The following is a 15,169-nucleotide window of genomic DNA, read 5'->3' on the forward strand; positions in this document are numbered from 1 at the left end:
TCTTAAAAATAGTTCAAATATGCAGCATAATTATCTTGGGACAGACTATAAATCTCTCAACCATAGAGTCGTTAACGTTTAGAGTTTTTGAAGGCTTTTTTTGCTATCTACTGATGTAGTATCTTACAGTGATAATTCCTAATCTGAAGAATGTGTTAGAAGAGTAACATTACATACAATGCAAAGTTTAGGTATCGATTATAAAACACAAACACTTTATAATTACTGATACTTAGTACCCAGGCTATTCTAATTGATTCTAATTGATATTTCACTTACTTTAAAAGTGTTATTTACGCTGGTGGTTAGGTACGCGCTACCTAAGGTCAAACAATACGCGTGGGTATTAAATGCAGTTACCTGATTTACCACATTAATGTCTTGATTTCTTGTTATCATTCGTGCGTAGATATTTTAAGCGGCTACATATTATTGCGTAACTAATGTTTTCTTTTTTCCGAGAGTGAATAAGCACTTTTGGAGTATTCATTCAGGGTATCTGTATCCTAAATATTTAAAGCTCATCTATCAGAGCTACATATGTTCCAATACATGTTTTTCATATCTACGATATGTTCAGTTATAATCCGGATTTATATGTACATAACCGGTTCAGAGTTTATAGTAGTACCTCCACGAGCGCCATGCTGTCCCATGTTCAGAAATGAGTCACAGACAGCTAGTAAACATCATTTATTCACTAGAAAGGCGTCAATGCATGTTTTTCATATCTACGATATGTATTGGAGCCTTTACTAGATTTAATGTCAGTTAATTCACATGAAGTTCAGTGCATCATTGTTTACTTTCATGCTTACAGGTTTTTATATATTGTAACAAAAAATGAATAGAGTTAAATAGACTTTTTTTTACATATGTGTAGCTGTCCCCAACCTATATTATGTAATGACAAGTTCATGCAATTGTGTAATAAGTGATTTTGTTTATATTGTAGTATCTACAGTTTATTCCTAGTGAATAAATGATGTTTACTAGCTGTCTGTGACTCATTTTTGAACATGGGACAGCATACTACATATTGTATATATTATAAATTTATATATTACATATGTACGTATTGGTTCTTCTGACTGTTAAACTAAACCAGGCGGATATATTTCAATTATATAATTCGAGTAAGTGTGGATATATTTCCTTGATTTCATTTTCACAATTTTTAGATTTCATTTAATCTTATCTTGCTCTCCTAAAAACGTTGAAACATGTATGTGAAGATGCAAATGCATATGCAAACGCATATGCAAACGCCTTGATAATAATAAGTTATAACTGTTTAGTAGGTGGATCAAAATGTAAAAAAAAAAATTAACGGGGAAATTCATGGCTTAGAATTTATGCTCATATTAAACTTTTTAAATTGGAAGGGTAACTATTTCCCTCACAAACAGGTACTATTTTTTTTTATTATACTGAGTCTTCCTTTTAATAAAACTATTCCATATAACAATTCAAATTATCAAAAGTATTTAAAATGAATACTTCCAATCAAGCACAAAACATCATATCAAAATGTCAAAAAATAGGACAGATTATAATTAAAACGCCTCTTGCATATTTGGAGTCGGCTTGCTCTTTCGTAGCGATTCTTTTTTAGATGTTGAGCTGTTAACAAAAAATGCAAATAGATCAGATATTCACTTCCAACATGATATTTAACAGCTAAGGACAGTACACTTTGTGCTCATAAACGCCCTTTTTAGAATATACATAATCTTGTAATATTTGTATGTTAAAAAAAAGGAAAACAATTAATATGTGAGTAACCACACAGAGTGCTTGTTTATAACTTTAAAATGACACTCACCGGGGACAAGTGGTGACGCGTCCAACCTCCTCATATTAACAATAAGGTAAAATGATTACCGGATACAAAAAAACTTAAGTTAATATCTAATGAGCATTTAAAAGTATTTGCAAGGAAACTACAATGTTAAGGGTTCCGCTCATAAGATGTAATCTGGAGTTTTTTTTATCCGGTAATCACTTTTTTATTATTTCCGCATAAAAGAATTGGTGGGATATATAACCCAGCACATGTATGCTTTTTATACTTTGTAGCGCAATGTTAAACTTCACTCGATGTATTTACCTTTAGCTATGCTGTCAGTGATTGTATTGGTGGTAGTGTTGGCGATTTCCCAGGCTTATGGTGAGTTTACATGTACCCACATATAATGTAATCAAATTTTGCAATTGTATTATGAAGGTAGTATATAAAATGTTCAATATTTCCTTTTTAATATATGACATTCTGATTAAGGCGGTTATCTACCTGTATTACTTATTGCTAGTATATTTTAAATATAATCATTATATTTTTTAAATTCACCTATTTACTCACTAATTTTTGTTTGGCATTTTGACAAATCATATTTACAATTATTCCTGATATATTTCTTACATTTTTAGAAACTATTTAAGATCAATACATTAGGATAGTTTGTAATTTGATATTAAAGGACAATAAATATGAGGACCAATCAAAAAAACACACAATTCAATGAGACTGTTAACGAAATGTCATTAATATGTAAATGTTAATTTAAATATTATCTGATTATGAAAATTTAACTAATGTTGTTTATGTTGGGATGTGCTTATGTTGACAGATAACATCGCCCTCAACAAATCAACATACCAGCAGTCCCCATACAAACCAGGTGACGACACGTATGACGCCAGTAACGCTGTGGACGGACGTAAATCTGACTTAAGCTGGGGCGGCGGTCAATGTGCAGCATCATTGCATTCAACAACAGCTATCTGGTGGGTGAACCTGACCACCATTCATAGCATCCATCACATTACTATATACTTCAGAACGGACAACGAAGGTAAAATTTACAGTCAATTTAGTATTGGTAATAATGAAAAGTATAGTATAAAAATGTAAATCAATACGCTTTATGTTTTGGTATTTGGATTTATCAATTTACCGAATATTTTAAACTTTATCACTGTGTGTTTGAAATGTCTAATTCCTGAATATTTTGTAGCGTGTGATACCACTCAATTAAACATCGTTCATTTAATTGTATAGAGCTAAAATTAATATTTTTTTCTTTGTGGGAGTATTGCACATTGTTCTTTTTGCGACCAGAAAAAATATACATGCAGAGGGATATTTCTTTCAATCATGATAAACTTAATAAGCATGTTGAAGAGTGAATTTATTTGAAATTTGATATTCTAAGTTATGGGTGCATGGAAAACGTGTAATATATATCGACTAAAATATAGTTGGTTAACCGACTTGTAGTCATCAATGTAAGGCAATCACATGCATAATCTTATTTTTCATTGGATCCATAACGTCTTGTACAGGTTTCTGGTACTGGAAGAATCTTGCAGGCTATTATCTTGGATTCTCTGTGTATATCTCCGATACTACTGATATAGCACGGGGAACGTTGTGTTTCAAGGACAACAACTTCACAATAAACACAATACCTCCTGTCTTTACAACAAACTGTTTTGTTCATGGACAATATGTCATATACTATAACGAGAGACTACCAGAAGTTGCCTACCCTGACGCTTACAAAGATGATATAGCTATTAACCTCTGTGAAGTAGAGGTATATGGTGAGTGTTTTGTATAAGTGTATTGATATCTTGAAATACGTTTATCTTTGCATTTATAACAGTGAATATGTTGTGTATTTTCAAATATATTGCATAGTATAGTGTTTTATAATTGGGATGTTTTATATGGTAAGAACATGTACGTTTTTTTAGAAAGTATGATTATTTATCGTGAATATTTCATGAACTAAACTTAATTACTTTTTGTTTTTGTCAATAACAAAATGCATTCGTTTAAGGTAATATGGCACACTTCCATGATGTAGTATTGTTTTTCAAAATAAACAATAAAATCAAGTGTAATTTTATAAGTATTTCCTTTCCCATTATTGTCACCTAACATGGTAACGCAGTGGGTTAGTGGGTTAACTATGAATTTGTAAGTCCTGAGTTCGAATCCCGCTCGGGGTTTTACAATTTTAACTTTTCCAAATATTTTTAAAGGCTATTTTTTTGGGTTAAATATTGTAAAGTTTGACATGCTAAACCGACGAAAGTATCTCAATTATAGTGTACTTAAATCCACATTAATATCGACATACGTCCCTTACCACCTTAACGCGTACGCTTGTCAAAAAAAAACCCAGAAGAAACAAATATGTATGTTCAAGAAAAGTTTGTTTGCTGTATCTCATGCTCAGTGTTGTTTATTATATTTTTCATCTCTATTTTTAATATCATTGCATTGAAAAATGGATATATGTCCGTACTGTTACCTTGAGTATTATTATGAATATTACTTTCATTCCATTTTTAATCATTGTTAAAAGTTAAAAACAAATACAACTATTGATTTTTCTATTACTCACTGATCTTTTAGCGTAGTTTTTTGTGTGTGTGCAAATACACATACATAAATGCGATTTATTGCAGGAAATTGGTAATCAATATAATTCAAAAGAAAAACAAATTATTATAAATCACATTTGCTGTACAGGATGCCATAAAACAGGATATTACACATCGAACTGTTCAATTCCCTGTCCAGACGTTTACTGTCAGCACTGTCACATAGAGAAGGGAGCCTGTCAGGGCTGTAAACCTGGGCAGCAATGTGAATTAGGTAAATATAGTGCAATGAATGTCATATTTTTTTTGTAATCTATAACACAGAGAAACTATTGCATATTCTTTGTCTTTCATTATGTATTTGAAAAAAAACCACAACAGTTATAACTTTATGATCGTTTAAGAATGTGACAGAGGTTTTTTTGGCATTGGATGCAATGAAAAATGTGGTCACTGTCGTGATGAATACCAATGCTCCAATGAAACCGGGGTTTGCTTGACCGGGTGTGGTGCTGGTTATAAAGGGGACTTGTGTAAAACACGTGAGTAAACAATTTGGTAATGTACGTGCTTAATAGCTAACAGCACATCAACAATTATCATAATGGCGCGAGCAAAAATGTTAAATCACATCAAGATATGTTTTCTTTCATTACACGACGTGTTAAGATTTTTGGAATGATTATTTTTTCTTATTTTCTGCTTATTGAATTTAATGTATAATGTTTTGTCTCTGTTGTGACTAACACAATTAAGCACAAAAATAAAAATGCATTTAGAAATTAAAAAACGGCTATATACCCCATCCCCGCAAGTGAATCCACTTGATACTTAAGTGTTATATCATGTACGATACTTGTTAAATAATCTTTTTTAAACAAATTAACTTCTTTCCGGTATTTCTAAATAGTCATATCTATTTAGTAATTTCCAGTTTGAACGTTCACTACATGTTTTAGGACTATTATGTTAAATAATCAGTATCTTAAGAAGTTTTAGTCCGGGCCATAATCACAATCTTTTTTTCAAAAAATCTCTTTTGTTTTACAGTTTATTTAAGAAATAAACAACGTTATTTAGTGAATATGGCGTTATGAATAGCAATTGCTCTGTTCGCATATTCCATGATGCATATGATGAATCTCTACCATTCAGTCAACTGAATAAAAATTGAATGGTCTGGAAAGGTGACTGAATGGCACACATTTCAGTTACCTTTCAGTCACCTTTCAATTGACTGAATGGCAGAGATTCATCCTGTGATGCGCGCTAGTGCATCATGCAAGATATGCTAGCCGAGCAGATGCTATTCATAACGCCATGTTCACTAAATAATCGTTTTTTATTACTTATATTTGCATTTTACCACTCGCAAATACCCTGCATTAGCTTACACCTTGACATTAAGCTATTGCATCAAAAATTAACATTTAGACTTTAATGCATCTTTTTAATTCACATAGATTTGTTAACAGAATCAATGATATGTTATTTAACAGTAATTCCTTTAAAATGTTATTATAAGACATGTTTAAATTAAATACATCAATTTTATGGAGTTGGAGAAAAACACATAATGTATCTTTTAAAGTGGTTTAAATCTATAAGGTAATGGAAAAGTATATGACGTCATACCTTTATGACGTCATAGTATATAGACAGAGCAATTGCAATTATAGAAAAACAATTGTAGTTCCTCCGTATGGACTCATAGTGGGAAAGAACAATGGATATGCAAATATAATCATTTGTTCTCATCAGTATATTCTGAGGCTACAAGACATATACACAGGTGGCCAGTTTTCACACCTTGCCGCGGTCGCTCTGTCGTCTGCATAGTCTGAGCGTTGTCTGTTAGTTCTGAGGGTTTTCTTGATCCCAGACTATCAAAAGAATTTAGTCTGCACACGTTAAAGATACAGTACTCTGTCCATCATACACATTAATTTATAGCTTGAACTTCAATTAAGAAAAGGGACAAAAGCACAACCTTTTAATTAATGAGGGAAAATCAATTAAGGCATAAATAGCCGCTGCTCAAATTACCGCATGTAGTTCTTAACATGTGCATGAATAGTAGTTATCAAAAATCACAGCAAACGTTAGTTTGTATCAGTAAATATCAGTACCCACAGCAATTTTCAGTAACAGTACAATTATCAGTTATTATCAGCAATTCTCAAAAATAACAGTACAATATCAGTAAATATAAGAAATTATCAGTGGAAAATGGCACTTTTAGTACTTTTAGAGCCACTAGTACTCTAAAATTTTACCTTTACAATATTTTTTTTATTTTAAATGTTTAAAAAAAAATGTAATTACAGATTTAATTGCATGTTATATCAGACAATGTCATTCAGCATTTAACTCAATTGATCATAGCATAGTTTGAAAATTCCACATTAGAATCTCATACCACATCATTAGCATTGCATGCTTTACACAATATAATACCCAAGAGGCTGTCTGTGAGCTATCATGTATCGTACAAACATTTACACCTGACATATTTGTATGTTCTTTTTACCGTTTAAGGATGTGACAAAGGATCTTATGGCGTTGGATGTAATGAAACATGTGGACACTGTCGTGATCTGAACCAATGCTCCAATGTCAATGGAAGTTGCTTAACCGGGTGTGGGACTGGTTATCAAGGAGATTTATGTAAACCACGTGAGTAGACAACTACCAAGGTACAATGTAAACTAGCACCTTATCATTATTAAAACAAATCAATAAAATTAATTATAATGACGCGAGTTAATGGTTAAAAAAGGTCACATCACATCAAGATTTTTAGTTTTAATTACGCGATGCGATTAATACATATAGTGATAACAAAAACATATTTACAATAATCTTAAGAAACACATAGAACAGTCGTAGCCTAAGAAAGTACCTCCATATCAATGGTACATGTTTAACTGGATTTGATCAAGGTTATCAAGGAGGATTGTGCCGGATAAGTGAGTACACAGCATATATGAAACACGCATTCTGATTAGATAGATGGATAGATGTGGATCGCTTTATGACTATATCGATTAATATTGGGGTTTTTATGTTAGGTTTCAACAAATAAGCAATACCAACAGTATTAATGGGGTTAATCATTTGCCTTCATAATATTATTTACATGTAGAAAACGTTTTCGATCTTATATCATTAGTTCTATTATATCATCTACCGTTAATATAAGAATCAACTTTAGCTTGCGTTATTCAGTGTAAGACCGGTCTGTAGAGGATACTCACTCCTCCATGGTACCTGATCCCACCTCTATTTTTTTAGGGGTCCGTGTTGCTCTGCTTTGAATTTGTATTTCGTTTTATTGATTTTTGAGACAGTTGACAGTTTATTATTGTCATTTTTTCACGATATAGTTGCAAACTGTATTGTATATATCGTATAAAATTGAAAATTAAAAAAAGCAGAAAACCGCGAATTGTACGCTTAATGCGCGAGGTGACATTTAACAACGATTTAGGGGAAATCACTGTAATAATGACAGTTTGAGGAAAAGTATGGTAAGTGAATATTTAATCTTAGCATGATCTGATTCAAAGTAATATTGGAGAAACAAAGATAATATGTGTTGATGATTTAAAAGGACAACAAATGTTGCATGCATAACATACATTTTAGCACTGTGCAGTCTAGGAATAAAACTTAGGTTGTCAACAGTAAAATGCAACTTTTCGATGTTTCATGATTTTTTATGCTTAGTTTTACGTCAGTATTATTCTGTTTTTGCTTCAATAAACCACTAATACTTACAATGGTGTAATGATAAATTTTGATTGATATAAAATAAGAAGTCATGGAGTTTAGTCGAAGCTAACTTTTAAAGAATAATTAAAACAAGTTTAAAAAAAATAAGTTCGTGTATTTTTGTACAGACTTCAATTTAGATATCCACTTGATATACAATGTCTGATATATTGTTTATTTATGTATTCAATTTTCAATTTTAGGTTTTGTTTTGTTTTTGGTTTTTTGTCGTAAAAAATGAATGTATAATTAAAAAGCTTGTTTATGCTAAACATAGCTGGGGCGGGGGTAGGTGATTTTGAATTAAGTTGGTCATATGTATCGGAGAAAATATTCTTAGAATAGGGGAATTACTACCTTTCTACAAAACATCTTACTTTGATGTAAACATTGATATACTTTGAAAAAATAGTAAAATCAAATATCAAAATTCATTTAAGGTGGATCTCTACACCAAATAAGTGTAGGAGATTTTTGTTGCATGCATTTGTTACTAATACTCGGCACAATATTCAACAATAATAGACCTCAAAATACAATACTCTATTTTCTAGAGAATTTTTAAAATATCAGTCTGATTCCAGATAACCCCTTATTTATCATATTTTTAAACATTTCTGTTTTAAAATTCTTATGAAAGTGAAATGTCATTAAGTTTAGAAATAAAAGACAAAATCATCATGAATGAAGTTTGTATGATTTTTATTGGAATCCACATAAATATGAAACTTAAATATAAAAATATTCTTTTAAGGCAAACTGCTGGACAAAATTCCACAAAAATCTGAAAATATAAACAATATTCATTGGTTAATAGGATGAAAAAAAGAAATTGAATGAAATTGAAAAATTAAAGAAAATACTGAATTATTGCAAAAATCTTGGTATGAAAGATCCTGTTTAAGAGTTGTCTTTCTTTATTTTACATGGTCTCAAATATCTTGGGACCATTTTTTAATTAATAAAATTCACGAAGAAAAATTTTTTAAAAAAGGAACACGTCTATGCTAAATATGTACATGTGTATATATAAGATTTGTAGTGCTTATGATAACATTTGAAGATGAAAAGTTATATTTTTGATAAACGCATTATATATATTTAACTATTCAAAACAAAATATTAGTAGTGAAATTGTCTTTTACTTTTTTATATACAATAGCAATTATAAACAACAACCATACGCATATTTATACATACATTAGATGTCCATAGTGATACACATGTACGTGAGGAAATGAAAAACATGCTCCTTTTCAAAATTCAGTCCTTCCCTCAACTGGCTTGCAAATACGGGCTTCCACTGCTATTGCTACATGTACCTAGCTTTATCTATTTAAATCAAAATACATAAGTTTAATGTCTAAGTTTCCATGCAAGTAGTTTACTGCAAATGTTTTACATTTGGGAAATTGGGATTAATTCAAGAGATCGTACTTCGGTACTTTCGTTTTATATTCATCGTACATATATATAGTTTAAGTGAAAATATGATATCTGCTTACCTATATCGATAATCCGTCACAAATATATGATCGTCTGTTGCAGATGACATGACTAAAACGTATTGCCAATAGCGGCGAAACAGTAAATTATTTAAATTCCACGTTTTCCGTACAAAACAGCTGATAATCAATGTTAGTTGAAAGCTTTAAACAGGAAGAAAATTGACATACTTATAAGCGTTTTGGTGACTATTTCTATATCATCTCCCTCGTTAGAAGAGTTCAATTTAACGGTGTATAGCTATTTTGTACCACGACAAAATATTATCAATCCGGAACAAAATGGCGTTTCGAACGGATGTCAGACATGTTTTGACGATGTAGCCTTCCACCTTAAACGTCATTACTTGAATACTAAAAATGTGCTCTTTCTTAAATGGCTCACATAATGCACTTTGCTTACAGTGTACCCATGTGTCTTTGAGGAATGCTTATAAGTAATGAGGGAGATACGAATAACAAAGTCACTTACCAAAAATAATATTATCTTGACGTAGAGATCAATATGAATAATATACATAAATATATATAGAAAGATAGCAATGCGAATAACACATGATATATAACTTTTTCAGCAAAAACAACGAAAGTTGATTTACATATACAGTTTGTATGTATATGCTTATTTAGATTGTTTTAAATGAATATATAAGTATTTGTTTGGTTTTTTTTATTCGTCTACATACGTCGTATAGGTATTATCCCATTGATATATCTCCTGTCCTAAGCAGATGGAAAATCCAGAGTCACAATTTTTCAACGAACTGTTCAAAAACCCTCCGAGGAGAAAGATTCTACCGGCCATATTTCTAAGTACCTCGTTGATATCGGAACATTAAGGGCAACAATCAAAACACGGAACACTTATTAATATGTTAAAGCATGTATCTATGCTGATATTCAGCAACTTTTGATGAAGCAGTTGTATGGTTAAAAAATGTTAACTCTACAAATGATCATAACACTGTTTTGTATGACCATAAGAGCTATTTGTTAATAGGTCCATAATAATGCCTAAGTTCATTCGAAACCAACCTCAATAGGTGACTGGTGTTTCCTGTTTACCAATACGTTATATCTACAAATATCATTCCCCCTGATACGTGATGAAAATCATTTTAAAAAAATATCTATAAAAGCTTTCTATAGATATTTTTAAATGATTTTTATTCTTAAATTCTGAATGGGATGTACTTTTATATACATGTACATGTACTTATTTTCGTGAATCGAAACGCGGGAAAAAAAGATTTTTTTTTTTGCCAAAAATATATATAAATGGAGGTTACAATTAAATTGTTCATGAAATAATTATGTTTGAATTATATGTATTTACTGTGATATTCCATTATATTAGTTTTCATTGTCTCTGTCGTTGATGTTTTATCATTTAATACTGATTGTCCATTGATTCGCTTTTCTTGACATAGGTTGCAAAACAATGACATATGTAAATATTTTGATTAATTTTATTCAGGTCACATTTTACAACATTGCATTTCAATATTGTTTTTGATGTATTCATTCAATACAATAATTTTCTATTTCGTTTCTGTAAAAAGAAAATAAACCCTCTAGCATACTTAATTAATATATTTGAAACAACCACCAAACTGTGTTCATTTTAATACAGTCAGTCAATGATGAGTAGGTAATTAACAGCTCTATTACTGTTAAGGAGATCGACGGGTTGAAAAGGTAAAAGCTATGATAAGAAGCAGCTTGTTACATGTAATACAGAGGAAAATAATTTGGATAATATTACTCAAATGGGATGAAACGGCACTGACTCTTGACATGCGTTGTCGTTTTTAGTTCAGATGGAGAAACAAATTTTAATTTTTTAAAAGAAAGATTAATGGGTGCAGAATTGTATTGTAACTTGCTTCAAGGGACACAGACACGATTTTGGTTGATCTTTGTTTTTTCTATTCTTTTTTTATTTACAATGTTTAAGTAATGCATTTCTTATAATCAAACAAAATTTAGAATGTCACTCCAAGAGTTACAAACAAGATAGATAGCTTACAATTCTTTGTTATTTAAACAAGGCTTGTGCAAGGTTTATATTTACAATTGTTCAATATACCGGTAGAAGCTCTTCTTTGAGCTGAATTTTTCTATCTGCTACAATGATAGATACATTTTGTGGATGCATCTTATCTGTTTAAAACACTCATCTCATCATTTATAAATTCTAAAAATATGTAGGATTTGTGGTATAGCTTGAATTAATTAAACTGTCAAGTGTCGCTTAGAGTAGCCTTTTTCTAGGCTATTTCCGCCGTTATCAGCTGTTTGTCGACACAAATGTGTCCAACTGCAGAGGCAGTCTCTGTTGCTTTACAAATATAGTATTGTCATTTGAGTATCACAGTGATAATTGTGTTCAAACTATCCACATACATGGAACAGACAATTTGACTCTACATATTGACATATTGTCTCATATTGAAAACAAATATACCTTCTATATAAAAGTACACAGCGTCTGGTGCCTGTGATTTTAAGATTACTTTTTATGTCAGATTAATATGCTTTCTTTCAAAACTCCGTCCAACTTATCACATAAATTGATGTTAACTGAAACTAATCACAAGGCTAAATGGTACCTGAAAATGACTTACTGATAACTGAAAAATAACTGAATGGTGACTGAAACATGATTGAAAGGTGTCTGAAACATAATTGAATGATGGCTGACTGATTGGTAACCGAAAAATTACTGAATGGTGTCTGAATCATGATTGAATGGTCACCGATTTTTTTTTTTGGCAATTCAGTCAACTGAACCTTAGCTAAAGTTTCGCTCAAGGCTAATGGAAAATCACCTTGCTAGTGTTTATTTTCTTACAAGTTATGTACCATACAGGTACCATTAGGTCAACCGAAAGGTCAGATTTCATACTGTATCTTTTTCAAAACAAAATCTAATAGACAAAATCTAACGTCTGAAATCAAGAAACACAAAGAATGTTGCAATTCAAAAAATGCTAACAAGTGTTTACAGAGCTGTTTTTTATTAAACTAAGGATTAATTGTAAGAGTTCGGTGGACAAACGCTGATACATGCAGCCAAGGTATCAAATTTGTTTGCATTTTCGCAGCATCCTCCGTAGAAAAAAGTCTCGCATCGCGTAGTTCTTCCGTTAAAATGATAACGTAGAATGCATGTTTTGCAAGGTCCAGATACTAGAGGCAGCTCACAGCGGTGGGTCAACTGAAATCATAAAGAGAGTTTGGGTATGGAGACACGGATATTGTCTTCGACCTTTGGTCTTTGGGCCTCCGGCAACATATTTGTACTTGGAAGTTTAAATGCACAGTGTCCCAGCACTTTAGGTAACTGTTGTTTGACTTTCATTCTCCATAAATTTATAAATTTTGGAACCAAACAATTGCTATTTGTTTCGCGTTTTACATTTAAGATTAGGTAACGTTGACTTGAAAGAATGATTTTGATGGAAATAGGAGAACCAATTCTTTGCAAGGATATGAATTACTGTTAATTTGTTTAAAGTTATATGAATCAACTAAATAGAGTTAATGTCAACGTTGTTTTAAGCGAACGCTTTCTATGTATTTAAAATCAACAGGAAATAAAAACATAATCATGTTTTACACTAATAAAAAATATTATCGTTACTTGAGTATTTTCTTCGAATTTTAATAAAAATTAATACTTAAAACCTTGTTTTAGGAAGATATGGTTAATCAAATCCAATTTAAATTCCTAGTTCTTTTATTTAAACAAAAAAGTAAATGTACATTTTATTGGTACATGTTTTTTGTCTTAGTTTTATTTTAATGCATCAAAACCAATCTGTCCGAACACGCTAAACATGGAAAAAAAAAACTTGGCATGGTCTATTATTTTGGCAAAACCAATCAAGATGACATTATTTTTTTCTCAGCACCACAAACTGTTAATAATAAATGACTTAGTCTTGCGGAGACGAATTCAATGTTAATTATCCGGTCTCCTAACTTAATTTTACACGTGCAATTTACGCAGCATTGTTAGGGTCCACCATGTGGTCGTGCTGACAAGGAAGTACGTTAAATGTTAATTATGACATCACACAAAAACAACAAGTCAACAAAATTACTAAAAAATAAGTAATTATCAAATTTTATGTGCATTAGCTGCTACATTAAGGGTGTTGTTTACCCAGGGTTTGAGTTCTCAAATCCGGATTGTTAAAAAGTTCAATTTCATAAGTAACATTTGTTTTAAATACAAAAAGTATTTATGAAATGAATTATTATTGACATAACAATCGATATTTTTACTAAATTATGGAATTTGGCTCTGACAAAGTTTGACTTTTAGAAAAACAGAGGAAATTCGGCTTAATTTTTCAGATTTTGTTTTCCACTGAAATATTTTTGGTAGTACTGTAATATTTAAAGTTAAGATTTTATTTGTTAGTCAATATAATTTTGCATATTTTCTGTTGGTTTTATCTTGCTTTTTCGTTTAGATAATTGTATGGCACACACTACAAAAATATAGAAAAATGCTCAAAAATGATAAAAGACACCATATCTCAAAATTTTGATCATTGCCCTCATATAAATTTTATGCCAACAGAGAAAGGTCAATATACTTAGTTTAATACTATAAATGCTTTAGCATTATCATCATTCAGGTTTTTTTATATTGAATCAAAAATGGGTAGTAATTTGAAAACTGGTAGAGGAAATTCGGACTAGAATATCTCTAAAAATTGTTAATGAAAACTTAATGCTTTGTGTCTATTTAATGTCATTACCATTCATAAACTGTTTTTCATTTGTTAAAGAGTTAAGCAATTTGTATTATTTTCACAATTAAGAAAATCTCAATCATAGTGTAAAATTTTTATGGACTTTTCTTAAATTTTCAAAAAATAATAAATGGCCATTTACTCAAAAAGTAGGTCATTGACCTACCTTTTTGAAAGTGAAGAATAACACTACCACGTAAGGTCTACAACACACAATAGTTGGTTTTTCATTATCATCAGTGGAATTTTTTTTCATTCTGAGTAAACGTCATCCTTAAAATACTTTTGCCTGCAACTATGACAAAGTCAAAGAAACCTAACATATTTAAATATGAGCAACTAACTGATTGTTAGTTTAATTAAATAAACGTAGCATAATCTGCAAATAATTTATATAACATTAATTCCTATTTATCATGCTACTCTCACATTGTAATCCAGCATGTGATTTATTTTAGAAGAATGGATTTGTTTTTCTAGAGTGTCTAATGTACAATTAAATGTGTATGACATCGAAAACCCTATTTGAATCCACTTTTTATGATGGTGTACACTTAAAAAAAAATCTTCAGATAACGCTTGTTCTGTCAAATCTTACAAACACTACATACCACATACATATATAGAGTTCTTTGCCATTTTCCATGATACTTTTTAATTACAAGATGTATGCTATCCAATGATTCCCTTTTCATAAAATAATATGCAAAATAATGTATATTGGTC

At 30.7% G+C, this 15,169-nt stretch overlaps 1 protein-coding gene across 2 annotated transcripts; it reads left to right on the forward strand.

Annotated features, from left to right (window-relative positions):
• The first annotated feature begins 899 nt into the window (after nucleotides 1-899).
• LOC128173433 (protein glp-1-like) lies at nucleotides 900-12,835 on the forward strand. Of its 2 annotated transcripts, none has more exons than XM_052839119.1 (8): nucleotides 900-1,136; nucleotides 2,117-2,170; nucleotides 2,631-2,855; nucleotides 3,346-3,606; nucleotides 4,544-4,669; nucleotides 4,800-4,937; nucleotides 6,934-7,071; nucleotides 10,406-12,835. In XM_052839119.1, the coding sequence occupies exons 1-8, from the start codon at nucleotides 1,070-1,072 to the stop codon at nucleotides 10,543-10,545; spliced, it is 1,149 nt and encodes a 382-aa protein (XP_052695079.1). In that variant the 5' UTR covers nucleotides 900-1,069; the 3' UTR covers nucleotides 10,546-12,835. The 2 variants fall into 2 exon arrangements, with proteins under 2 accessions (XP_052695079.1, XP_052695080.1); XM_052839120.1 differs by having other exon boundaries at nucleotides 901-1,136; nucleotides 10,370-10,536.
• Nucleotides 12,836-15,169: the final 2,334 nt, after the last annotated feature.

This window comes from Crassostrea angulata, chromosome 2 (genome assembly GCF_025612915.1).
Source record: "Crassostrea angulata isolate pt1a10 chromosome 2, ASM2561291v2, whole genome shotgun sequence".
In the NCBI taxonomy this organism is placed as follows: Eukaryota; Metazoa; Mollusca; class Bivalvia; order Ostreida; family Ostreidae; genus Magallana; species Magallana angulata.